Below are 25,639 nucleotides of genomic sequence, written 5' to 3' on the forward strand. Positions count from 1 at the left end.
TTATTGAAAATAATTCAGGAAATTATCAGGGCATTGGGCTAATATAGGTAGGCGAAACTTATCCGGATATATTTTGACTTACCGGCATGATTTGTAAATTATAAAGATCAGGGACAAAAAAGAAAAAATGGCGGATAGCAGGTGCGAGAAAAATCATTGCTGATTTCAATAATTCAGGCCAAAGTTAATGGTAATTTGGTGCGTATTTTTGGACAAGAGCATATATAATTGTATATTAATGCATTTTTGAGAGTATTTATGCTGAAAGGGTCAGTGGGTGATAGTATCTATTTTTAGCTCTCACAAGCGTCGCATGACCGACAACTCTTTGTCTTAAAATTCGTATGAAACAAAGAAATGCACATTAAATATATTTTTTATACTTCTTATAGATGTTTTAATTAATGTAAAGACTTTTGTTAAAATAATGATATCTAGTTTTATTGTTTTCAAATACAGTAGACACAACATAAGGGCCAGAGGGTATTTAAAATATTGTACAAACTAAGGACCAGATGGACTGACACTACTACAAATCTGTCAGTGATTGGGATAAGCACGCGCCCTGCGCCATAGTCGCATTAAATTTCAAAATGTCACATTAAAATTAAAATCGCTGCGCCATCGTGGCGCATATATAATCATGCACTACAAACTTTTAAACTTTGAGCTTTCCCCCAAGCGCTTGTAGTGTTTCCCAAAACAATCGCTGTTAATTTACGCTTGATAAAATAGTATTTACTGTCGTTCAATTAAAGCGTTCTTATGACTTTCTTTTCTCCAGTATCTAATCACAGTTACGTGTTTTCTGATTGGCTAATGCGCACGAAATAAACTGGTGTTAGGAGTGCAGCATGCTGCCTAAGAAAATACCTTGTACCGATATAGGGCACACTTTTCTTAATTTTAACAATCCTAACAAATAGAATTCCAGTAAATCGGTAGAAAATGTCGCGGAAGAAGTATAACATGCTGACAGAACGAATGGAGATGAATCTGGCGGTAAGACTGTTGTAGTCTCGGAGGAAAGACCAAAACGAAAATTTAACATGAATCGGAGGGAAGCAGTATAGATCTAAACAAGGCTTTAAATCATTTTAAAGATGTCAAACATCGGAGACAAAAAATAAAGAATTGAAATTAATTTGCAGTGTTTATTTATTTATTTTCTGACACTTGTGAATTTAAATATACTAATTTTGTATCTTTATTATCGTGCCGTCATATGTTTCCGATAGTCATATGACGCCAGGATAATGAATTTGACAATTTCAATTAAGTCAAGTCAAGATCAACTGAAATTCTAACAGCAAGTAATCAACTGCAAGTTTGTAACTAGGAAATGTCCCATTAAAAAGTCTGTTCGGCGCATTGAATTTTGAAATGTCACATTGAAACTAACTTGGAGTGCGCCATTGTCACATTTACTCCCTAGCTTATCCCAATCACTGATCTGTAAGACCTGCTGAACACCATTTCATCAAATATCTAACAAATTTTGGAAGAAAGTCGTGAAATGTTTGAACAAGAATTTTATTTATTGGATATTATTTCATTACCAATTGAAAATTGAGAGACACTGCCATTTTGAGTGATTGACTGAAAACAACAAAATATAACAGCACAATGCATTGATCAATACTGAAAGGAGGGATAACTCAAAGTCTTTTTTCAAAAAAAGTATTTTTAAAAATAAAAATAAACATTCATACTTCGTTAAATAATTATATGCAACATTTTGATGATTGTAAAAAAAAAAAATTATGACTCCCTCATCTTTTGGTCTTAAAAATAAATTGATTTTATAGGTTTTAAAATATAAGTAAAGCATGAGAATTCAATAAGTACTCCTGCTAGTAAAAGCCTTGCTAAGTGTCCCTATGCTCCTTATACATGTAGACATCAACCTATAGATATTTTTTGATCGAAACAATTTGAGTAAGTTATTACCCCCTTGCTCCACGTATTGGAGATGTACAAGCACAAATTCCTTCATTATTCAACTAATTTAAACTTGTTATGCTGGGCATTTGGGTCAGATAACACAATTTTTCTTACAAATTTATGTTGACACTAACTTCTTTTAATTCATAATTTTAGTATATTGAAGATTTTCACCCTTATATTTTCTGCCATACAAGTTAAAATTTGGCTGCTCAAAGAGGAAAATTTACTCTTGGACCCCCAATATGGTGGCCAACAGGAAATAAGTCTTGTTAAATTCAGGCCTATTGAAAACTATTACATCTGTCCAGCTAGGTCTGTCTTTGTCTGAACATATTTCAAGTAAACTAAAAGATAAAAAACATATCACCAACACTTCGTGAGAATGCAGCAGTAAATTTTTTTGTATAACAAAATAAATTTCGGCCAAAAAAATTAATCAATAGCTTCTCAGGCCAAAAAAATCAGAATTCAATGCGGCAGGCAGGCTTTTTTTTTTCTTTTTTAAAGCAGGATTTAGTTTACACTTTTTTAAAGTAATTTGTTCAACAAAATGATAATATCTACTAATTCTTAAGTTTTGTTCTCTGAAATTAGTAATGATATGTATTCAACTTTAAATAATGTTATTCCAAACATTTATTTAAAAGTTAACTTATAAAATACTGTAAATTTGGAAGAAAAATATTGTTTTTCTAATAAAAATGTTTTACTTAGCATTTATGAAAAGGGCAATAATTCAATTTTCTTTTTCAACTTGGAAAAATAGAAAATTGTATTGAGTTATTTCCCTTTTCAATATGTCAATAAAATTGATCAATACGACTGTTTTTGAACTGATGCGGCGGTGCCTGTAAAACTATTAATTTTTTTTTTTTGCCTTACTGCTGCATTCTCACAGTTCCCATTGAATACCTTTCAGTATCTGTACATGAGAATCTTCCACAATTTTAAACTAAATGTGTTGTTCTCCAGTTTTTCTTAGTTATTTTTATTTCAAGTAAAGTAATCTGGTAGTAAACAAGTAATTCAGAACCACCTATTTTCAATATAGATGTGTGCAAAACAGACTATAAAATTTTGTGATCAGTTCATGGCTTCTTGTATTATTGTACATATATAACCAATAGAATTATTGTAAAGACACTATTTATGTCCATTTACATGATTTACCTGGAATAGACTGTATCATTTACGTTTACTTTTAAATTGACTGTAATTTCAGGTAAATACTCTATACCTTTGATTCTGAAGATTCCATTTACCTACGCAAACAATCACCATGAATTACCAGAAGGTTTACATGAACCAGATCTACTCCAGCTCTATCATGAGACAGGTGGCTCAGATGTGGAAGAACCAGCTACTGTGTGATGCTGTCATTAAAACTGGCAATGTTCAAACTAAGGTAAAATCTCATCCAAGAATATAGTAAAATTTGAAAAGTTAGAAATTATAATTTAGGCAAAAAGTGAATATTTCTCGTTATCTAAAAATTAACTCTTATTTAAGCACAAAAATATAAAATCTAAAATAAAATTTCACAAAAAAGAATTGTTTGTTTGATTCTAGAAGCCTTATGTAGTTGTGGTTTGTATTTATAAAGTATTACATTGTTGTAGATAATACTATTTTGTATAATTTAGATAATGCTATTTTGTTTTGATGGTAATTTGTTGTGAATCTTTTTGTTTGCAGTTATTAAAGAAACTAAGATCAGACTTTGTTCTTTTTGATTATTTTAGGCACACAGGCTGGTGTTGATAGCAGCTTGTCCTATGCTTCAACATATGGAAAATGCATCAGTTGGATCTCATTTAGAAGTTCGCCTAAATGCAGATATCAAGCAAAATTCAGTCAACACCTTTCTTCAGTACTTATATGAAGGCTACATGATGCTGACAGAAGAAAACTGCAAAGATGTGGAAAAGATTGCAAAGCTGCTACATGCAGACAGTGTAGCAAAATGCTGCATCGATTTTCAGAAATGTTTGAATGTCAAATCTGGCATATCATCATATGAAGGTGCTAATTTTGAGGTTCAAGATGGTGTTGAATTCCGCTATGTGTGTTCCACTAACATCCAAAAGACAATTCAAGAAGGTGCAATGAAAAGATCTTCAGACAGTGGAGGTAGACCCCCTAGTCCAGGCAGTAAAAGGCCAAGAGTACATCCATCTAGTCCAAGTGCAATAGGCCAGAGGGCAGACGACAGGTACAGCATGGCTCACAGTTATACACAAGATCCATTTGAACGTGTTCCAAGACTCGGGTCAGGTTTTTCTCAACCAAAACCGCCACCAGGAGTAATAGAAATTGTAGAAGATTCTGTAGAGTTGGTTAATACTGAACCTCCAGAGAGAGATGTAGATGGGTGGCCAAAGAAGTCAGACAGACCACCGGTTCAGAAGAGTATGTCCATTGCAGTGTCCAGCCAAGTAAAGGGAGGAGACAGTGACATACAGATAATCAATGTTTCCAGTTCAGCAGTACCACCACAAAGTAAGCCACCAAGTACGGGAAGAGGGTGGTCTGATGCAACAAACGAAAGACTTCCCACTACTTTTGACCATTCACAATCAACAAGATCAACTCAAAAACAGCCATCTTATGGTACAGAACAGTCCCAGTCACCAAGAACAGAGTTAGATGGATCTTTCCAAAGACAGCAGCAGTTCAGCCAGGCATTACCTAGCAATAAACAGACACCACCCAGAGCACCACATCAAGTATCACACCCTCCACAGTTAAAACACATGTCAATGTCTGGTGTCCAAAGCACACAGAAATCCTTTGCTGCTGGCAGTCCATCCCAGGCCAGTTTTGCTGCAGGCAGTGCATCACAAGTTCCCAGTTTTGCAGCTGGTAGTGGGCCACAGACAAGCAGTCCTCATATACCTCCCTCTGCAATGGGCACAGTATCTATGAGTCCCAGAAGTGTTTCAGAATCTTCACAGCCATTGCCATCACCCACCAAACCCTCAACAGATGCCAGCAGACGACAGCAAACTGTTGTGATTGATCAGCCTTCAACAGATAGTCTTCAACAAAGTCAAGATTCCATAATAGATAGGCAGCAAGAAAAAGACACTGCAGGCCAGAAGTCGATTGAGATCCACTCTGAAGATGTAGAAAGGCTGCTGGCAGCATCTGAACCTGTCACTTCACAGAGGTAATGCTGCCCTCCACTTTTAATTCTGATAAAATATTTTGTTATAGGCTATAATAATTGTCTTACATCCCGTCTGAATCTACATTGTACAGTACAACTTTTTTTTCACAAACAAATACCGGTATGTCTAAATAATTTTTTAAGTGCATGGACTTGAAATAGACTGTATCATTTTACTATCAGACATAATTGATTTGAATGCTTTTCTAACAAGACTTAATTTTTTGCAGTGATAATATTGGTGGGAAGGCAGGAGAGTCGAGTACAGACTTGACAATTATAAAGATAGAGGAGGAGGAAGACACAGGGGGACTGGACATGTATGTTGATATTCCGGAGGACAGCAAGCAGCCTGTCCACCATGATGGTCCCGAGGATACGGAAGACACTGGTGAACTGGAAGATCCTCCAGGGGAATGGTCAAGGGATGACTTCTCCAATGAGAGCAGCAGCAATCTAGGTGCTGACCCAAATGTGTCCTGGCAAGATTCCTTTAATAAAGGTAGGTCTGTTTTTCCTTTATTTGAGGTTAAGGATGGTGAAATTTTGAGGTCATCTTAGGTACTACATGTAGCAATTTCAGAAGGTATTAATCTTTTAAACATTGTTAAACATGGCAAAAGTTCATAAGTCTTTACAGTTAAAAAATGTAACCTTTGAAACCTTTAATTATAATCTAGGTATGTCATCAGATCATGCTAATTTGTTATTGACATTTCTTGAGATGCAGTATATTCATTTTAAATTATGAAAGAATCATTAAGGAAAAGTTGAAAGTTACCAATGTGGAAGAACTGGCTTTTTTAAATCAAACATAGAAACTCCACTTCAGTGATTGAAAGTACATAAACCAAGTGTAAAGAGTATAAAAGTGGTTGCATGAATTTGTAGATCAAAAGATAAATTTCACCATCCTTTACCATTTATAAGAATGGAATTTCAAATATTTGCAGGCAGTAAATCAGGGCTATTCCTTTAAAACCTCAGAGAGGGGTGGATCACCCACCTCTAGGAAAAATAAATTGACAACCAGAAAGTAATTGACAAAGGAGGTGGGGGAAGGGACCAAAAAAAATTGGAGCAATAATACAATCCCTCCAAAAACGGGGAAATAAATGTAACCTCCCCCCTCATGAATTCCCAGAGAGCCTCCAAAAATATGAGAAATCAAAGCATCTACCCCTCCCTGTACATACAAAAACAAAAGGTTAATAATCCCAGAAGAACCAAAAATTAAAATAGTTTTCCATTCCCTCTGTGTATTTTTACTGGGATAGGCAACAAATTGAATCCTTTCTGTCATGTCGGTCATGTCCCCCCCCTAAATAAATTGAATTTATTTTTCTAAAAAGGATTTCATCAAAAATTGTCTTAATACAGTCTAGAAAATTTATAAATTCATGAAAATGTAGAATTTTTTATTTGTTATTCAATTTGTCCCCATGATTGCAAATTTAACAAGTCTGTGTGTCTTGCATAATTATATACTTATATATGAAATTAAAATAACCTGCTGCAAATTTGAAAATCCATCCTTAATATTAATTAGTACAAATTAAGATGTATTCAAGGTATAATTCTTCAGTTTTCCAACATAAATAAACAGTAAAACATGCTTAAAATGAAGTGTCAGGAAATGCTTCATTATATGCATAATTTGTTATTCCATTAACATGAATAAGTTTACAATATATTTTAAAGCCATAGGGAATAAAAATCACATAGCTGTAAGTGTCAATTTGTTTTAAGCATGTTTTACTGTAGTTAGAACAAGATTTGGTACATTTGACAGTTCTAGATAAAATTCCTAAGAATATTATACAGAAACAAAATTTTTATCACAGCATAGTTTTGTGAAATTGATTGAAGATACAAAAAAACACACAAAAAACATTGAATAAAGGGCAAAAACAATGTTTGCACTGATGTGTGTAATATCACAAAATTATTTAAGGTTTTATTGTTGAAAAATAAATTACATTGTTTGAATTTAACATGTGTAATCTACATGTAAACAAATTTTTTGTGTAAAGAAATTTCTCAAAGAAAAGGGGATTGCAATAGTACAAATAGTGAAAATAAAATAAATTTTAATATATATATCAGTCAAAGTAGAGTCTGTCATAATGATTTACTTCTGATAAAAATCTAAACCTGCATTGTTGTATGAAACATACATCCTTCTTGAAAATTACTGACCCTGCTTTTGATTATGCTTTATGCCATCTATCAGTGCAATGTTGGTATTCACAATGATAATCAAAAATATAATCAGATTGTTCTGATGAAGAGAAGACATTCTTATGTAGGGAAGACTTAGTCTAGTTTATCAAATTTAATTTGCTTTGGGAGAATATACAAATAGAATACTTAGAGACATGTTGAAAATGAGCATGATGAGCATAATGCTTCGTAATGAACATTGTAACACAGAAATTGTATTACATTTATTATGTATTTGTTTACTTTGGATGTAGCTTCTGTCATTATTGTAAAATTTTTACAAAATAATTTTGTGTAAACTTGTAAAATTTGTCAAATATACATCTTAAAATAAACATTGTGACAAACATGTGAGTAAAATGTGTTTTGTGCTTTTTATTACAAATGTAGCTCATGTACTTTTGCATGTATAGCAAACCTATAGGCCTACAGTCATGCCCAAGAAGAGAGTTTGCAAAGAGTGTACTAAACACAAAATCAGAAAAGAACCTTTATCTGGTTGTGAACAGTGCAATGTGAATCTATGTTTTAAGTGTTTCAAAGCATATCATCGTAATCAGAAGGACTTCAAGTTTTTATCTTTTTAAATTGATGTAGAAACACATGATAAACATGGATAAATTGTGCATTCTATTTAGTAATTTTAGATTTTGTGCACAGTTCAGTGCTCCAAGTCGCACTTACTTTTAGGTCGCTAAATGGCGACCTAAAATTTTTTTTGGTCGCCATAAACAAATTTTTCACTCGCCATGATTAAAACATGTAAATAACACTATTAAAACAATGAACTAACTTCCACTTGTGTTATGTTTGTATTAAATCAAAGATTATTAATTACTGTGACTAGAAATCTTTTGCTAGTTGAAGGATAAATTTTTATTTCATACAACCACCCTTTGTATAGTACATGTACACAGAAGAAAATAAGTAATCTGATCCTAGAATTAGAGTTTAATCAAAATAAAATAAAACTTTGCCAATTGTTAAGACAGGACTTTGCCAATTGTTTATCATGTTTACCTGTTTACTTACTACTACGTTTCTTAACCATAACTCAGTCGTTATCAATGCCGCCAAAACACTTAATTGTGATATGCAAGTCATTGACCAAATGCTCTAATAACAAAGTCAGAGAAACTCTAGAAAGTTTACAACGTTTGGATGCCATTTTCTCAGAAATGTTATGTATGTTCCTGGTTCTATCTAACTTAACTATTACAGCATGCTGTCATAACATTACGTGATCTAAGTCCATACAATGCATTGTAAAGTGTGTTAAAGTATTTATCTTCAAACGTTGTCTTGATAGAGAATCTTGGAACGTAAATCTCGATCCCGATCATAAAAAGATGGACGTTGCCAGCCCAAATTTTCTCAGTCGCGAAAATGCGACTTAGTTTTAATTTCTAGTCGCAAAACCAACTTTTGGGTTGCAAATGCGACCGTTTTAGTCGCAACATGGAGCACTGCAGTTTGCTATTTTCAGGGATTAATTGTAATACTGAGTATATTGATTAAACATAACATTCTATATTTATAATTAAAATGATCACAAATCATGTAAAGTTAATTGTTTGTTAACTGATATTTTTGGGCCTAAAAATGTATTTGAACCATAGTTAGGACAGCTTCTCTTAACTCCTTAAAATCTACCTTGTGCTCAGGATTGTCACTAAAAACTGAAAGAGCTCTGGAAATTAAAAAAAATAGTAAGAGATATTGGGTTCTACCCCTTGAATAAGGTTGTGTGGAAAACCAGAACTGAGATTTGTTTCATTTTAAGAGGGTAAAACTCCTGGCTCCTGGATCATTGGGAAACCCCTGTAAATAAGAGAATACATGTATGCCCAAATTAAAGGGACATTATTTTATCTTCCCCTTTTGACATGCATGTTATTATTCCAAAGTATGATCCTACAATAATGTAGTTGCATGCAAGGTGGATACATAGCTGGTCATTTTTTTGTGGGTTCCAATCCACTGTGGAATATGGGGATCTATCCTTTAGAAGATGTCGTGTCGCTGTTGGTGTTGGCATGAAAAAGATCCCTCACAGCTCAATGTCCCTGAGTGCTAAGTACAAGTATAAATTTGCAGCCCTCCTCTGGCAAGTGGTGGTGTCACCTTATCAGTGAAAAATTCTCAAGAGGGACGATAAACAACAACAAACAATACAATAATGCACATCTCATGGACAATTAAATTCAGGAAAAGTATTTTCATAAATGTTGTAGAAAGTGACATCATTCTTTCACTGATCTTGGAACTAGCTTCTAACGAATTGTTTCATATTGACTTAATCAAACATAAGAAGATTTATTCAGTATGTATGAATTACATGTAGGTGAAAAAGAAATTGATGCTAACCTGACAGCAAATTTGTAAGAATATGATAATCAAGCTTCTCTTATGCTTTTACATGAATAATGAATACGGGTAAATGAGAATCGTGATTAAATGTTCTAAACGTGTTTTTTAAAGCTTGGATGCCCTGGTCATCAAGAAAACGTTTGATAATCTATAAGACTGGAGGTAATGTTTACATTGACAAATTGTTAATTTTGTTTTTTAAGAATCAGTCTACTTTGAATTTTATAGTAATTGTGAGTTTATGATTGAAGGGTACTTTTTCTATGAATATCATTTCAAAATGACCAATTATATTAGGAAAGAGAAATTGTGTTTACTTGTTTGTAAAGCATTCTATTAAATTGATAAGAATATTTTTTTGTTTTCAGTACATGTAATTTATGTTGAAAATTTTTTTTAGTGTTCAGTTTGTCATATAATTATTGTATCTAGAAGTTTTCGGTTTACATTATGTTTGACTTTTTTCCCTAGTAGTTGTTTTATTAATTTGTTCCCTATATAAGAGTATTGTCATAATTTAAAAAAAAAAAACAAAAATGAATTCATGTTTTAGATATTATAATTTTGTAGGAAATATGTTGTCATGTGTTTACTGTAAAATGTTGAAAGATTGATTTCTGACTAGAAATCTTGTGTACTCGTATAATAGACACATGCCTGATGATTAAGGAAGAAAGCATTTGATTTTGGGGGGAAGGGTAGTTGTTTGTATAATGTTTTTATTTTTATATATTGTTAAAGATTTGAAATTGAAATTTTGTACCATAAATGTCCAACATATTATGATGATGAAGTATTTAGAATGTCAACATACTTCAAAATAATCTTTTATGCATGTATCATTGTATACCAATTTAGTGGAATTTTTACAAGCTTTGTGCTTTTCAATTGGCACAGTATGTCCAATAGATTGTCAGCTTTAGAGTACTGTTTCTATAAGCAAATTTTCCTTAGATTTATTTTGTTAAAATTTTATTACATGTGTTGCATATCAGTTTATCCAGTTTTAGAATTTGTATTAATATAAAAATGAATAGTGAACCCAAATTTTGTAATAAATGCAAAAATTAAGTATCAATGAATAATAACCCAGTATGACTAAGAACCTGTGGTAATTGTGCATGTAGTTGGTACATGTACATTATGATGTGCAATGGCACTGAATTTGAATAATTATGAAATTGCTTAATAATTTCGCTATGTGAAATATCTTAACTTTTCTCCTTTTCTTTTCTGAAACAAGATGTAAACTTCTCTCATTTTCTTTTCTGAAACAATAAAGACCAGTCCATTTACTGCCATTTTTTGTTTTTGATAGGACCAAAATCCAAGTCTTCTATAAGTCAGAGCAACAAAGGAATGCTATGCAGGGATTGCAACATAGTGTTTGCAGACTCCGGACAATTTACTAGCCATAATATTCGTGTGCATGGATACAAAGCATACTGCTATCACTGTAGAAAGCCCTTTAAATCTGTTCTAGGTTTTAATTACCATAACAATATGAAACACAGCTCTGGCAGTGAGCTCTTTACTTGCAATGTTTGTGGAAAGAAGTTTCAGTCCCCTAGTCTTGTAAAGCGACACATGGCTTGTCATTCAGATCATAGACCTTTTGTGTGTTCAGTCTGCAACAAAGGATTCAGATTTAAGGCAAATCTTAAGTCACACATGAAACTTCACTAGGCCACAGCAAGAATTATTCTCCGCTGTCTTGTATTTAATACAATATTTCCATTATTATTGGTCAGTCCATTCATCCACATTTTTTCTTCCTATTTTTCTCCACTTGCGATGTTGACATTTTATATTTTGTATCAAGAGTAACAGATTTTGATATTGAATAATCAAGGCATATGTTCTATGTCCTTGAAAAAGGTATAAGTGGCCTTTTATATATTGTATGCTTTATCATACTTAAAGTATTCTATAGAAGCTTATGTTTTATATTGATTGATTTTTTAAAAAACACAAACTTGTACAATGTAAATGTTAATACACATTTTCAGTATTGTTATACATGTATATGATTTACAAGTTGTTTGACAAAAACCTCTGAAAACATACTGTAAATATGATTAAGATGACTTTTTGGAATGAATATTGATTATAGTTGTTCCATTAGTAAGTATGTAATTTAAAACCGTACATGTTTCTGTGTTCTGCAATTTTGAAATACACGCACTAAAAATAAAGTAATAAAAAATGCGAGCTGCTCTTTATTTACTTTTTTTTAGGGTATATACCGATACTCAATATTTTATTAAAATATTTCATGTTTTGTTGCCTTTAAATTACTATGATGATATGTGATGTGTCATGATTTTCAAACGTATTGGATAAAGTTGATGAAGTCATAATCCAGAACCATAACGTATGATATCCACTCTATAGCTGAATTTGACGAAGTATTCATCTTTTCTTAGGACCCCAGCTACGACAAGCAGGGCCATTTCTTCAAAAAAGTTTGCCTTCCTTGGACTCTGAAAAAGCTTTTAAATGTCAAATCTGTGGGATAACTTGTTCATCCAAAGAAGATCTGTCACAGCATTTTAAACGGGTTTTTAATCATGGCTACAGCATAATTTGTCATGATTGTGGAAAAGGATACCGGTCTCAACAAGGGTACAACACACATAGGAGGATGCATCATAACCCCAACGCTAATCTGCCATCATGCAAAACGTGTGGAAAATGTTTTCCCGCCATGAGTAATCTTTTGATTCATGAAAGGAGCCATTCATCAGAGAAACCATTTTCATGTGACAGATGTGGAAAATCCTACAAGCATAAAAGAGATCTGAATCTTCATTTAGAATTTGTTTGCAAAGATGAGGAAAAGTTGAAAAAAGATACTTAGGAGGCTGTTTTAATTTATCTTGGAATAAGGATATCTTGGATTTAAAAACACGTGTATAATTTTAAGGTTTACTCTATAGCATTTAATATTATTAATCCCTAGGGAACATTAATGGTGAATTTTAATCTGCATTTCAAACTAGAGGGTTTATATTTTTCAGCAGTTAGACAACATCCATCTCCATTGTCAAAATCTACACTGCAATGTGAAGACTGTGGAAAATGTTACAATACAAAACGAGGCTATGAACAACACAGACAAGTGTATCATTTCACAAGTAAAGTACCAACATGCAATAAGTGCGGAAAGCGTTTCGCGACACCTACTAAACTTGTTTACCATATCCGCACACATTCTGACGCTCGTCCTTATAAGTGTAAACATTGTGGAAAGTCGTATAAAAATAAGTGGAGCTTAAAACAGCACGGTTCATCTTGCCAGTCATAACCAATCCATTGCTACAGACTACTTGACTGTTGCCCTTTAAGCAGGGCGTCTTGTTTCACTCAGTGTTTTTAGAATGCAACTTGTTATAGCGACTTATCCTTTGTACAAATACCTGCATTTATTATTAAATGATATGCCATACATTCCATACTTTGTTGTTGTAGACTATGCGTATGAAGAAAACATTTTTTTGTGTAACATGGACTTAAAAATACCTAAACGTATGATCCTATATGTAACTTGTTGATGCATGCGTAATTAAGCCAGTTTGTTGGAAGCATCTTATAGAGATTCCATACAGGTTCTGTTTTCTTTGTCAGGCAAACGTGCTGAAGTTACCCATCCCCATTTTGCGATCAACACCTGTCAACTCTGCCATGGTTTGAACTTTCCCGACCAAGAATCTCTTCTTAAGCATTCAATGGAGAACCACCAAGTCGCTATTTGTGGATTATGTGGGAAAACGTTTAAATCTAAATCTGGTTATAATTACCATATGAAATTAATGCATGGATCAACTTCAGCAGGCGAAGTGCATTTCTGTCCCATCTGTGGAAAAAGTTTTCAGGGTCCTAGTTTTGTTAAAAGACACTTGCGATGTCATTCTGATGACCGTCCGTATACTTGTAGAGTGTGCTTCAGAACATTTAGATTTAAAGAAAGTTGGAAGAGACATGAATCTGGTCACATATCAGTGCAAGAAAATGACGTTGATCAGACTCTATAATAAATCATTCAGCCTAGCAGTATGATTGAAATGTAGTGACAGTCGTAAACCGGTAGATAGATAAACTGATGCCTAAAATCACTATTTATTTACTGTTTGTTTATTTTCTTTGATAGACCATTCAGAGATTTCATTATCTGAAGAGAAGTGCCAGGTTTGTGGAGTTTTGGTTGAAAGTGCAGTCATGGACAACCACCTGAGAAATTCTCATGGGTTTGTGGAACAATGTAGGATATGTTTGAAGTACTTTCAAACACACGAGCAAGTTTCGGCTCATATTGTTGCCTCTCATGCACTCACAGACCAATCTTCGTTACATTCAACTGATGTGTTCCTTAATAATGCATGTAAATTGTGCGGAGAATTGGTCGATCCATCCAACAAATTGGAACATTTGCGGGAGTATCATGGATATATCGCAATGTGCGACATCTGTCCGAAGTACTTCAAGTCTAGAGAGGGACATGGGCATCACATGATGATGTTCCACTCCGATCAGAGTTCTAGTCATCCTTGTTCCAAATGTGGAAAAAGATTTCAGACTCCTAGCCTATTGAGGCGGCACATGAAAATACATTCGTCTTCAAGGCCATACGTCTGCAAAGTGTGTTCAATGTCCTTTAAATTTAATTGGGTTTTACAGAATCATTTAAAACGCCATGAACAGGGATCTTAATTTTTTGTACAATTAATAGTGTTTGTAAACTTGGTTCATGTCCTCTACTTGTGTACCTGTAATTATGTTGTATTAATTAAAACAGAATAAAATGATTTATTACGATTGCCTCTTATATTGTAATTTTAACTAAGTGGCAGTGAATGATCACTGATTGAATTCGAGAATACATAAATACAGCATTGTAAGTAAGACCATTTTTAGTGAACCAGAAATCTAAGAATACCAATTTTAAAAACTCCAGTTTTGAATGTTAAGTACATGTCAATCGGCATATAATTACTGTGAACCAGACCCGAATTTTCTAGTGGTCAGCTTTACTTTGGATATTTATGTCAGCGGTTGTTGTGTACGATTTGTGCTATATAAAAATACTAGTATGCCGAAACACAATTTTAGAGCGATTCATAATTGAAAACAAGTCTCTTGGTTTATTTTCATTGTTGGATATTTCATCATAATGAGAGGTGATCTGGTTTGATTTTTTTAAGTCCATGTCATTCTAATAAATGGCCTACGATATCTCAGATTTGAAGTATTTTTAGATATATGTATTAGTCATTAGATAAATATATTAACAGAGAGTGAACAATGTATATCACACCAAAATCCAGAAAGTTGTGCATTATACAGAACAATATCAATGTCTCTACTTTTCCAGTTTAAAAAAACATTTGTACATTTTTTTTTCATGCTGGATGTGATTAAATTGTGTTCATAATTTTTTTTTTCATAAATTATGCTAGTTGTAAGTTTTGCATTCATTTTTGAAATCATTAAAGTAGATACTGACTTAAACCTGGTTTGTTTTGTTTTAGGAGGAATTTCACGATTAAGCGAAACGTTGCGTCGCAGAGTCAGCAAATACACTTGCAAGATCTGTATGACAACATTTCAGGATGGCCCGTCTCTTCTGCACCATTTAAAGTTCGACGAAAAGAGAAAATACTGTGAAATGTGCGAACATTGTGATAAGGTGTTCTTTGTACAGGCAACGTATAAGTACCACTTGCAGGCAAAACATAAAATACCGCAGAATCTTCCGGAATGCGATGTGTGCGGGAAATGTTTTCAGGACAACTACAATTTGAACCGCCACATGGTGGTGCACACTGGCGTGAGGAAATTTCAGTGCAATCGGTGTTTAAAAACATTCAAACTGAAAGACAACGCTAGAAATCATTTGCGCTTCTGCAGAGTTGTTTTAGAGAATACAGTGCAACAAGAAATGCAACTGAATCAGTCAAAAGATAAATAATAGTGTAGTTACAAGAATCGTTCTTTTAAAACCCGTCGTCTTTTATTAATTTTATTGAGATTCTTCGTTTAATTATTTGTTAGAGTTTATTTTTACTGTATTGAATTGAATTTTAGTTCATTGCCCTTTCATCTGTAAAATTTCAGAAAAGTTATTTACGACTGTATATATGTTATGATGTCTTTTATTTAATAAATGTCACTGAAAAGTATAATGTATTGTACTTTTTTACTATGAGGAGTTATATGATGAACTCGTAGCTTAACTTTCTTGATTTGTTGTGCTGAAAGATCCAGTAGTTGATCCCCGTAGTTGACCTCTGATAATCAGACTTTGCTGTATTTTCAGCACAACATGTACCTGGAGAGAGTGACTTCTCTGCACATGTCAGGAATATCATTGAGCGCTCCATGATTGCCGAGCCTCCGGTAGAGAGCAGCGGAAACGAGCCTTTCATTTGTCCGCATTGTGGGAAGACTTTTACTTTCTTATGTCATTATAGAAGGCATTTGGTAATTCATTCGGAAGCTCGGCCACATATTTGCAGTATTTGCTCAAATGCTTTTAAACGTAGGGACCATTTAGCAGACCATATGAGAAGAAAACATGGGCGAAAGTTTGCTCCAAACATGTAAAACGTTGATACATGTAACATGAAGTTTAAAATATTATTGGGTACTTGTAAATTTTGTTTTCTTTTACTTGTACATATTTATTTGTCTGTCTTGAATGATTTAAAATTAAGGATTTTTTTTCCTTCACTGTAAAAATTATGTGTTTTATGTAGTTGTTTGTGTCAAATAAAGTTTTATTAAAATTGAATTGTTTGGGTATTCTTTATGCAAAAGAGTTTAAGAAAATAAAAAGTATTTTAGTATTAATGGATAAATTAAAAGTCAGTCTCTCTTCTACAGGAGCGTCCGAATCAGCAAATGGATCCGTGTCACTGCCTTGTCGCAGGATTGCCTGCAAGAACTGTGGCGCCTGGTTTCTTGATGAGAAATCATTTTTACACCACATGAAAGAAGTAGAGAAACAACACGTCTTTGCGATTTGTCATGAATGTGGAAAGTATTTTATTTCATTTGAAGGATTCAAGTTTCACAAGAAAATGGTTCATGGATCGGCGGAAGAGTGCCCGGAATGCAACGTTTGTGGAAAACGATTCCAGACCCAAACTCATTTACGCCGACATATGGCCATTCATTCAAGGGCAAAGCCATTTGGTTGTCCATACTGTGATAGTGCGTTTAAACGCAAAGATCATCTTAAAAAGCATGTGACTTGCACTCATTTTAAAACGCATGTTCGAAATGACAAAACGGTGGAATAGATTATTTCAGAAATTTTTCTTTTATTCCTTTAAAGGAATATAAAAAAAATCTTTAATGCTTGTAAATCAAAGGTACTTTCTTTTTGTAATTTTCTTAAAATTAGCTGTACAATTTAGAATAAATTACTTATTAAATCTACTTATCTTTTTAATTTTTTGGTCCATACTACATGTATCTGTTATATTTTAAATTAACTTGTATTTTTCCAAACCTTTAAAACCAATCTTATCCTACAAAATGGTCAATAAATTCTTTTTACTTTCTCTAGGAATATATTGTCGACAACAGCAGACTTCCACACAACTTAAAAGACAAGATAGACCTAAAGCTATGTCTCGTAATTTCCAACAAAATGCACAGGGTACATCCGCGCATTTTGCAGCATATTGTAACATGTGCAACAAAGGATTTAGGTCGTCCTCTGGATTTTTGATTCATAAGAAGATGTATCACACTGCGATATCGGATTATCCAAGATGCAATCTCTGTGGAAAACAGTTTGCTAGTGCAAGCCGTCTGATGCGACATGAGCTCTCCCATTCAGCATCAAGAACTTTCACATGTGAACGATGCCACAAATCTTACAAATACGCCAGTTCATTAAAAACACATGCTTGCACCGATTAAAGCAAAGCTATTGTATAACACTAGTATGATTTTTATTTTTGGACAGGCCTATAGTCCCTAACATATGTTATGACGAAGATTATTTGTTCTACATGTAGAACATTAAGTTTTAAACAAGTTACGTGTATCTTTTTTTTTTTAGATATTATATGACAACAATAATATCATCTTTTAAAATGTGTTTGGAGGTATTCATTTGTTCCTTTTTTTTTCTTTTGTATATTTTTTGTCAATAAATAACTAGTACAACCGCCGATAATTGGAGTTTTTTATGTACAAAATAAAGACAAGGATAACATGCAACAGTTCCAACAAACGAGGCGTTTTCAGAACGTATTCCTATACGTAATTTGTGTCTTGTAAGTTTTTATCACACACATACAAAATATAATCAAGAAGCTGACAACCTCAATATTTTTTATCAGCACATTAAATCTTACATTTTTCCTGCAGATAAACCAAATCAGTCCTCAAGCAGTACAACAGATGAACCGGACTCCCTCGGAACACCAAGAGCGTGTGTTATTTGTGGATTCCAAGGCTCGGATGGTGATGAATTCAGTGAGCATGTGAAAAGACATGGCTACGTTACGTATTGCGACATTTGTGGACTGATGTTTAAAACTCAGCAGGGATGTTACCTGCATAAGAAAGTTCATTTTCCTACAGTGCAGCTGAAGTGCGATATGTGTGGAAAAGTAGCGCAGTCCCGAAGTCATCTTAACCGCCATTTGAAATCTCACTCCGATGCACGTCATTTCAAATGCCAGTACTGTAAATCGACCTTCAAACACAAAGCCGATATGAATCGTCATTTAGTTAATCGTCACGGTGACAAAGAACCATATCATGCAGCAAAATTACCTGAACTGTCGGACTGAACAAAAGTTTTCATTGTAAATACATGCATTTTTTATAATATACTCTTCATATATTTGTAATGTAGATTTTTAATTCAGATATTTTAACATTGTATACATATACGTTGAAAATGCATTTGTACGTATGAAATATTCAATTTTTTTGTAATTTCTTTGCTTTTGTAAATAAAGAAACTATGTTTTCTGATGCCTATTTGTTCGTGATGTTGAGGACGTGTATATATTCAATTCCTTGTGTTTTGAAAGATTACATCTTCATGTATCCACATGTACGTATGCTTAATCCGTAAACACCTGCATGTACATGTACTTGCATGACTGCAATGCGGTGACTATTACAGTAGCTAATAAATGATATTTGTGGAAGAGGGTTTTGGCTGCAGACTGATGTTATTCCCCATATTTCTTTTGCCAGGGGCCACCGCAGCGTTTCCAAGCCAGCAGGGGAAAAGAGTCCTGACTTGCCCAGAATGTCAAGCCTGTTTTTCCAATCCATTGTACTTGTTACAACACAGAAAGATCGAACACAATTCGGCGATGGTGGCATTTTGTGAGTCCTGTGGAAAAGGCTTCAAATCGCCTTCGGGATTCCATATCCACAAGAAAATGTTTCACAGTGCTGATTGCAATTATCCAATGTGTAAAATATGCGGGAAGAAATTTGCCAGTTCTAGTCGACTTCTTGTTCACTTGAGATCTCATTCGAACCAAAGGAATTTCGTATGCAAAAAGTGTGACAAGTCATTCAAATATGAAGGATCCCTTAAAAAGCACGAAGATGTTTGTAAATAACTGTGTTGAGTTTTGGAATTAATGTGTGGACAATTTACTTATTACATGTTTAGTCAGTGTCATGAAGACAGCTTATAATACCAGGGTAGTGAATCCGTTTCATGAGTACGGTACCCGTTTCATAAGTAGCCTACAAGTGCTGTTTCAAAAATGGAAAAGGTGTACTTTATAAAAACAAAATGAAGTATTTTAACGTGCAATTATCAATAAGAATGAGTTTTATACATGTTTATACGTGCTTGTAAGATTATATTAGACTTACATGTTTATATACATGTGTTTGTAAAATCATTTTTCAGTATATATACAATAATCCTCTCTTTCGTTTCATTTTTATCTTTCATTTAGTGGAACATTGTTGAGAATATGAGTAGAAAGGAAAATTGTTTAAGCTTACAGAAATTTTAATCATATTATTCAAATGATTACTTTAAAAACATGACGAAAATAAAAGGAAAATGAAGAATATACATGCATACACTATACTTATCATACCCAATAAAATCGTTAAATTGTATTTAATCTCATATTTATTTTTCCCACGTTTCCAATAACGAATCGAATGCAAGTGTACCTGCCAAACATTTCAGAAGTTATGTTTTCATAGCATAGGCAAGCTAGACAATAAAACATGTTTGCATGGTTATTAATAATAATGTGCTGAGCACATTTAGCTACAGATACCGAAATCAGTATATTTTAATTTTCTTTCAGAACTGTATAATATTTCTCGCCAATCACCAGCTGCTGACAACCGCCGTCTGATCCCATCGCCTTACAACACAAAGTCCTTTCCCAGAGAGTTTTATGAATACATTCAGTCTCATGCTCTTATCTATAATGAAGGTCGAAAGCAGAAGGTTTGTTGGAACTGCAAGCTTGGTGGAGTCAAGTATGATTCGGGAAGTATGATAATAACCAGATACCACTGCCAGAAATGCAATATTCCTCTGTGTCAAGGGCCAAGGGGTTGTTACACGGCTCATCACTGGAAGCAGTGGTTACAGCTATGCAAAACGCCTCAGAAAAATGAGCCCTGTACACCACTTGATCATTAAGTGCCAGAGTTTTCGTGCTTGAGAGAACGACAAGGCAGAGAGAAAATTCTTACAAGGCATTATTCAGTGTTTATACGTGGGTACTCAGTGCTTTGCGACTTCGTTGTGGTGAACACTTTTATACCAGTTTTTATTCGAAGTGGAAAACAAAATGGCATTTGAATGACATAATATTAATGATGATACGCATTTTATACTTGAATTATACTTTTATGTGACATTTTATGATCAATTAAAGTTTTTTAATTACTAGTAAGAATTATAATCATGATAAAAATCCTATAAATGTCTCGGTGTGTTTTCATGAAATCCACTTCTGCAACTATGGACATTTATTCCATATTTGACTTTAGAGCAGATTACAATAGTATTGCTTGTGTTTTATTCATATGATTTTTTTATTGTAAAGAAATTACTTAAGGTATCGATACATGAACATATTTGTGAATTTAGATAGTATTGCAATATAATATACTGTGGTGTAAATAATTTTTTCTCACTCTGTGTAGACATTTTTGCATGGTTGGAAATAAATTTTAGAATAAATTCAATAGTCATTCTTTGTAAATCATGTACACATGTGATTCAATTCGGTGACGGCCCTGGTATATTTGTTTCTTTTTTTTTCTTCTTTTTTTTTTGGTATGTTTTTATATGACTCTGTTTATTGGATCTAAGCTTGATCAAAATTCTTTTTTTTTCTATTCAGGGCCGGCACATCTTAGGTACCATGACTTTCCCCCAAATATGCTGGTGGTTTCTCCTCTCCATCGCGGGAATTTGAGACTCGTGAATGATGAGCCTATCGGAACACCACCCAGTTATTTAGGCAAAGAAGAACATCTGATTGGGTTCCGGGAAGAATTCGTCAAACACAAAATAGTCCCACTAACGGACAACAAAAAGAGACTCTGTTTAATATGCAAGGTGACAAGGAGAAGAACGGCGGGTGGATGCAGGGTTTCCACGAGACACAAGTGTGGACTTTGCGAGGTCTTTCTTTGTAAAGGCGAGAGAGGATGTTATCTACACTATCATCAGATTCTTTATCGTAACGGCGGGAGCACCAACAGCCCTGAGAGGATGGTGTCGCAGGCTTTTGGAATAAATACCGAAAACGATTAGATTTGCATGTTGGTTTTTTTCCCAAAGGTACTGAAAACAGAAAAGTACTTGTTGGTTATTGTTTTAGAAATGCACATGCAGTGAAGCAAACATGGTATCTGTTTCCAATAAAATTTGTGGGTTTTTTTCTTTTTTTTTTTTCTTTTTTTTTTTTGTTTGTTTGTGTGTTTGTTTCTTGTTGCTTGTGTTTTAAGATTGTCATTTATGTGATTGCTGGGGCTGCAATTCTACAGATAAATTTATATGTTATTTATTTATTTATTTATTTTTTTTTTGTTTCTTTTTCAAATTTACGCAAGCATGCAAATTATTTATATGTCTTCATTTTGATTGAATTATATGTGTTATATTTGTTATACAGGTATCATTTTTATAAGGTGAATTCGTAGTTACGTTTCCTTAAAAAAAATGACAGAACTGATAAACTTTGGATTATACATGTATAAGAATGTGGTTTCCTTGAGCAGTTTTAATTCACTAAAAATCAATTTCCTTTACAGGCAGGATGGCTTTGGACATGTTTACCATTCTCGATTCACCAGCCCCTGGACACACTTTGGTTTACTTTGACGATAAAAAAGAAAGATACTGCGCCTTCTGTAAAAAACACAAGATTAAGAGCAAATCAGGGTGGCATACCAAATCCAGATTTAAGTGCAAAGAATGTGATATTTGTTTATGTGCTGGAAAACAAGGAACCAGAAACTGTTTTATACTCCACAGTCACTATCCTTTGCTCTAGATATGGAATTTTGTTACACAGAGTGGACAATGGATTTTCTTAGTTTATACTATTAATATTTTCATTTCGAAATATTTACGTTTTTCCGATTTGTAAATTTTGTGAATTTTAAGAAAAATATTATGTTTATAACAATACAAACATATTGCATATATAATTATATACTAAAATGTAACAAGCATGTATTTTTGTAATAAAGTTTGATATTTCATTCTGCTGTTCGTTATTGTGCATGTATATAGAACTAGTCTTAAAATGGAATTGGAATAAGACATATGCTTTGTACATATGAGTGTGCTTCTTTTTCTGCTCGAATGTACTCGTACATGTACTCGTGTCCTTTGGCTCTTTTTGAATTATATATGAATTGAAGTCGGGTGTTCTGAACTTTTGATGATATATGAATATATAATATATCATGCATTCAGCAAATACGAAATATTTTTTAAGATTTACAAAATTTCATATTTTCATAACACAGACAATGTACAAGTACATGTACATGTATATATCTAGAGAGAAAAAAGTTCTTTTAGTAACGATGAATATTTTATGAAAATCTTCAATAATAATAATGTGTCTTATCTTTGGACATCCTAGGACTAAGATAAATGATAATCTATTGCTAAATATCATTAATATAATTTCAGTTATTTGCAAATAGGTTTGCAAACTCACAAAAAATTTATATAAAATGTAATCCATATTAGATTTTATAGAAATTCTTCGTGAGTTACGTCATACTTTGTTTACACCTTAAATTTTACCTAGCATTTTCTGAAAAACTAACATGATTTGAAAAAAAATGACAAGGGCGTTCCTCACTTTTTCAGAACACATCCCTGTCTGGATGACCGCTTTGAATGGTGACCGAAGAGTGCAAATGGAAGATGGTGCTCATATCGCTGTGAGAAATGAAGACAGAAGGCAACATTACTGCCGGTATTGCCGAACACATAAACTAAAGCTCACAAGTGGATATGTTCCAAAATCCAGACATAAGTGCTCTGCTTGCAATGTATGTCTTTGTGTGTGCAGGAGGGGAGAACAAAGACAAAGTTGTTTTCGACTTTATCATCAGCAACTGAAGTCATTAATAGAGCATGGAGCCCAAAATTACACCTAATAGGGAGATGCGAAAAAAAAATGAAGTCGTCAGCTTTTTCATAAGCAAGTGATCATAACAAATGTACGGAGCCCGAAAACCATAAGCAACTGAAGTTGTAAAAGAGCTCGGAGCCCGACATTTCGCCGAAATGGGAGATGAAATGAAGTTGTTTTCAGCTTAAGAGCAGCTGAATAGATCAACGCCCTGAAATATATCATCAAAAAAAACAAAATAAATAATTGTGGAGTACATTACTATATGTGAATAATATAATGCTACTTTATAATATGTATTGTGCAGCATTGTTCCTTAAATTGTTTTTTTTTTTTATTGTTTTTTCCCCAAAAGAAATGAAATGTGTAAAATTTACTAGTCATTTTTTTCCACAATATATAATTATGATTTCTTTGAAAATTTTACAAAACGATGTGAAGTAATATACATGTACTAGTATTGCAGTTGTGCATGATTTTTTTTCAACTAGAATCGGAAAATATGAAGACGTATGCCATTTTCTAAGTGATTGAATTGAATATTTGATGTCTGTAAATGTAAGTCAGTTTTAAGCGATAATAAAGAAATAAATTGACACTTTGCACCACACATACTTCATTAAATTTTTTTTATAAAATTTTATATAATTACGGTTTCTTTCTTATTATGCATTGGTTATAATGCATCACTTATGTTTACCTCCAACCAATTGCAATTACTTCAAAAGTTACATTATCATGGCAATGTCATTAATACCTTGTCTGTTTACGATGATGTCGTCGTTACAAATAAACATATCTCGAGCAATACATTGAACACATTTTAATATAATCTATTCATTGTTTTCATTTTAGGTATCCTGGATTTTGAAACTTCTGGCACTAATTATGGCGGACCAGACTCGGATCACGTGCCTGTCAGAAATGAAAGCTATAAGAACAGATATTGTTATTATTGTAAAATTCAGAAAATTAGAACCAAGTCCGGGTGGAATACTAAATCACAATATAAGTGTTCCAAATGTAATGTGTGTCTTTGTGTTGGAGAACGAGCTAGTCGAAATTGTTTCCAATTATATCATGAAATGTTAAAAAACCTAAATGAATAGAGTATCTTAGGATTCCAGAGTAACATTCACATTTTCTTGTCAAAAGGAGTAGACAATATATCAATGTTTATTTTTTTTTACTATTGCATATATATGTAAATAAATGTGTTTAGCCTTCTCCAGAATTTATCTTTGATAGTTACATTGCTGCATTTCCAAAAAGAGTTACGTTCCCTTCTAATTTTTTATATAAAGAAATACCAAGTAGTTGGTATAAGGCGATGGGCTAACACGGTTAGCAAAATGTCAACTGCTTCAAATACATTGTACTTGTATATTAAAATAAACATTCAATATTCATTAGCAAAAGAATAAGTTCTATTCATTGAAAAGTATGAAATTATTACAAAACAAAACTTCTCTGTGGAAAATGAATGTAAGAAAGTTTTAGGGGGTTAGAATCCAATGAATAAATTTCCTGAGTATCAGTTTACTCGATGAAACCTTTTTGAGATTAATACGAGTTGTACTATGCTATAACGAAAATATACATATGACCCTAGCTCTTGACTAAATGGACCTCAAACATTTCTCGAAAAGATATATACAAGTGCCGTGTACTAAAAGTGTATTTTCATGGTCGGTCATTTGGCCACTTTTTTTTTGTTAACAAACGAATGTATATTGTGAGTGTAATTTTTAAAAACATATTCCTTTTTGTGTATGTACATGTACAACTTATAATTCATTTGCTTAAAAAAAAAAAAAGGAAAAATGGAAAAAATCTTATTTGAACATCTTTCAGTACCAAAATATTCTTTTGAAACGCTGCTGCTTACCCTTCTTTGATTACACTGCACTGTCTTTTGGAAGTAGGGGGAGGGGAGGGCTTAATCTACTCCCCAATGTTCAGTGCCTATATTATGTCTATCTTTGCAAAAAAAAAAGAAACTATGTTATTTAATTATATTAAAATCATTATGTTAGCAGTTTGCGCTTGTTGAGATTTGTCATTCACAATAGGCATTTTGCGCGCTTCATTTTCCCAACTTCTTTGATTATAAATTAGTATCTATACAAGGTCGAAATACATGTTTTACGTGTTTGTACTTACAGTGTTTATGCAATTATCCACATGTACAAATATACATTAATTATCTGTTTCATTCAAGAAGTAAAATGGTCTGGATGGGTCAAAAGCGAGGAATATAGGAATTTCTAATATTAAGATTGATTTTGCGGCTAAATATTAA

General features: G+C 33.2%; 1 protein-coding gene across 19 annotated transcripts; it reads left to right on the plus strand.

Moving 5' to 3' along the window:
- The first annotated feature begins 112 nt into the window (after positions 1-112).
- On the plus strand, positions 113-24,564 carry LOC134249160 (zinc finger protein 768-like). 19 transcript variants are annotated; one of them, XR_009988227.1, is made up of 6 exons: positions 113-198; positions 3,170-3,352; positions 3,690-5,116; positions 5,347-5,618; positions 12,730-13,237; positions 13,337-13,452. XR_009988227.1 is itself a non-coding variant. In XM_062731528.1 (6 exons), exons 2-5 carry the CDS (start codon positions 3,227-3,229, stop codon positions 21,492-21,494), a joined length of 2,241 nt encoding a protein of 746 aa, XP_062587512.1. In that variant the 5' UTR covers positions 113-198; positions 3,170-3,226; the 3' UTR covers positions 21,495-21,521; positions 21,995-22,128. The 19 variants fall into 19 exon arrangements, 18 of the variants coding, with proteins under 18 accessions (XP_062587512.1, XP_062587509.1, XP_062587521.1 ...); XM_062731528.1 differs by lacking the exons at positions 12,730-13,237; positions 13,337-13,452 and adding exons at positions 21,079-21,521; positions 21,995-22,128; XM_062731525.1 differs by lacking the exon at positions 13,337-13,452 and adding an exon at positions 12,136-12,575 and having other exon boundaries at positions 12,733-12,857.
- The last annotated feature ends 1,075 nt before the right edge of the window (positions 24,565-25,639 follow it).

This window comes from Saccostrea cucullata, unplaced genomic scaffold (genome assembly GCF_032062105.1).
Source record: "Saccostrea cucullata isolate Sc308-1 unplaced genomic scaffold, CSIRO_AGI_Scuc_v1 ctg25, whole genome shotgun sequence".
Lineage (NCBI taxonomy): Eukaryota > Metazoa > Mollusca > Bivalvia > Ostreida > Ostreidae > Saccostrea > Saccostrea cuccullata.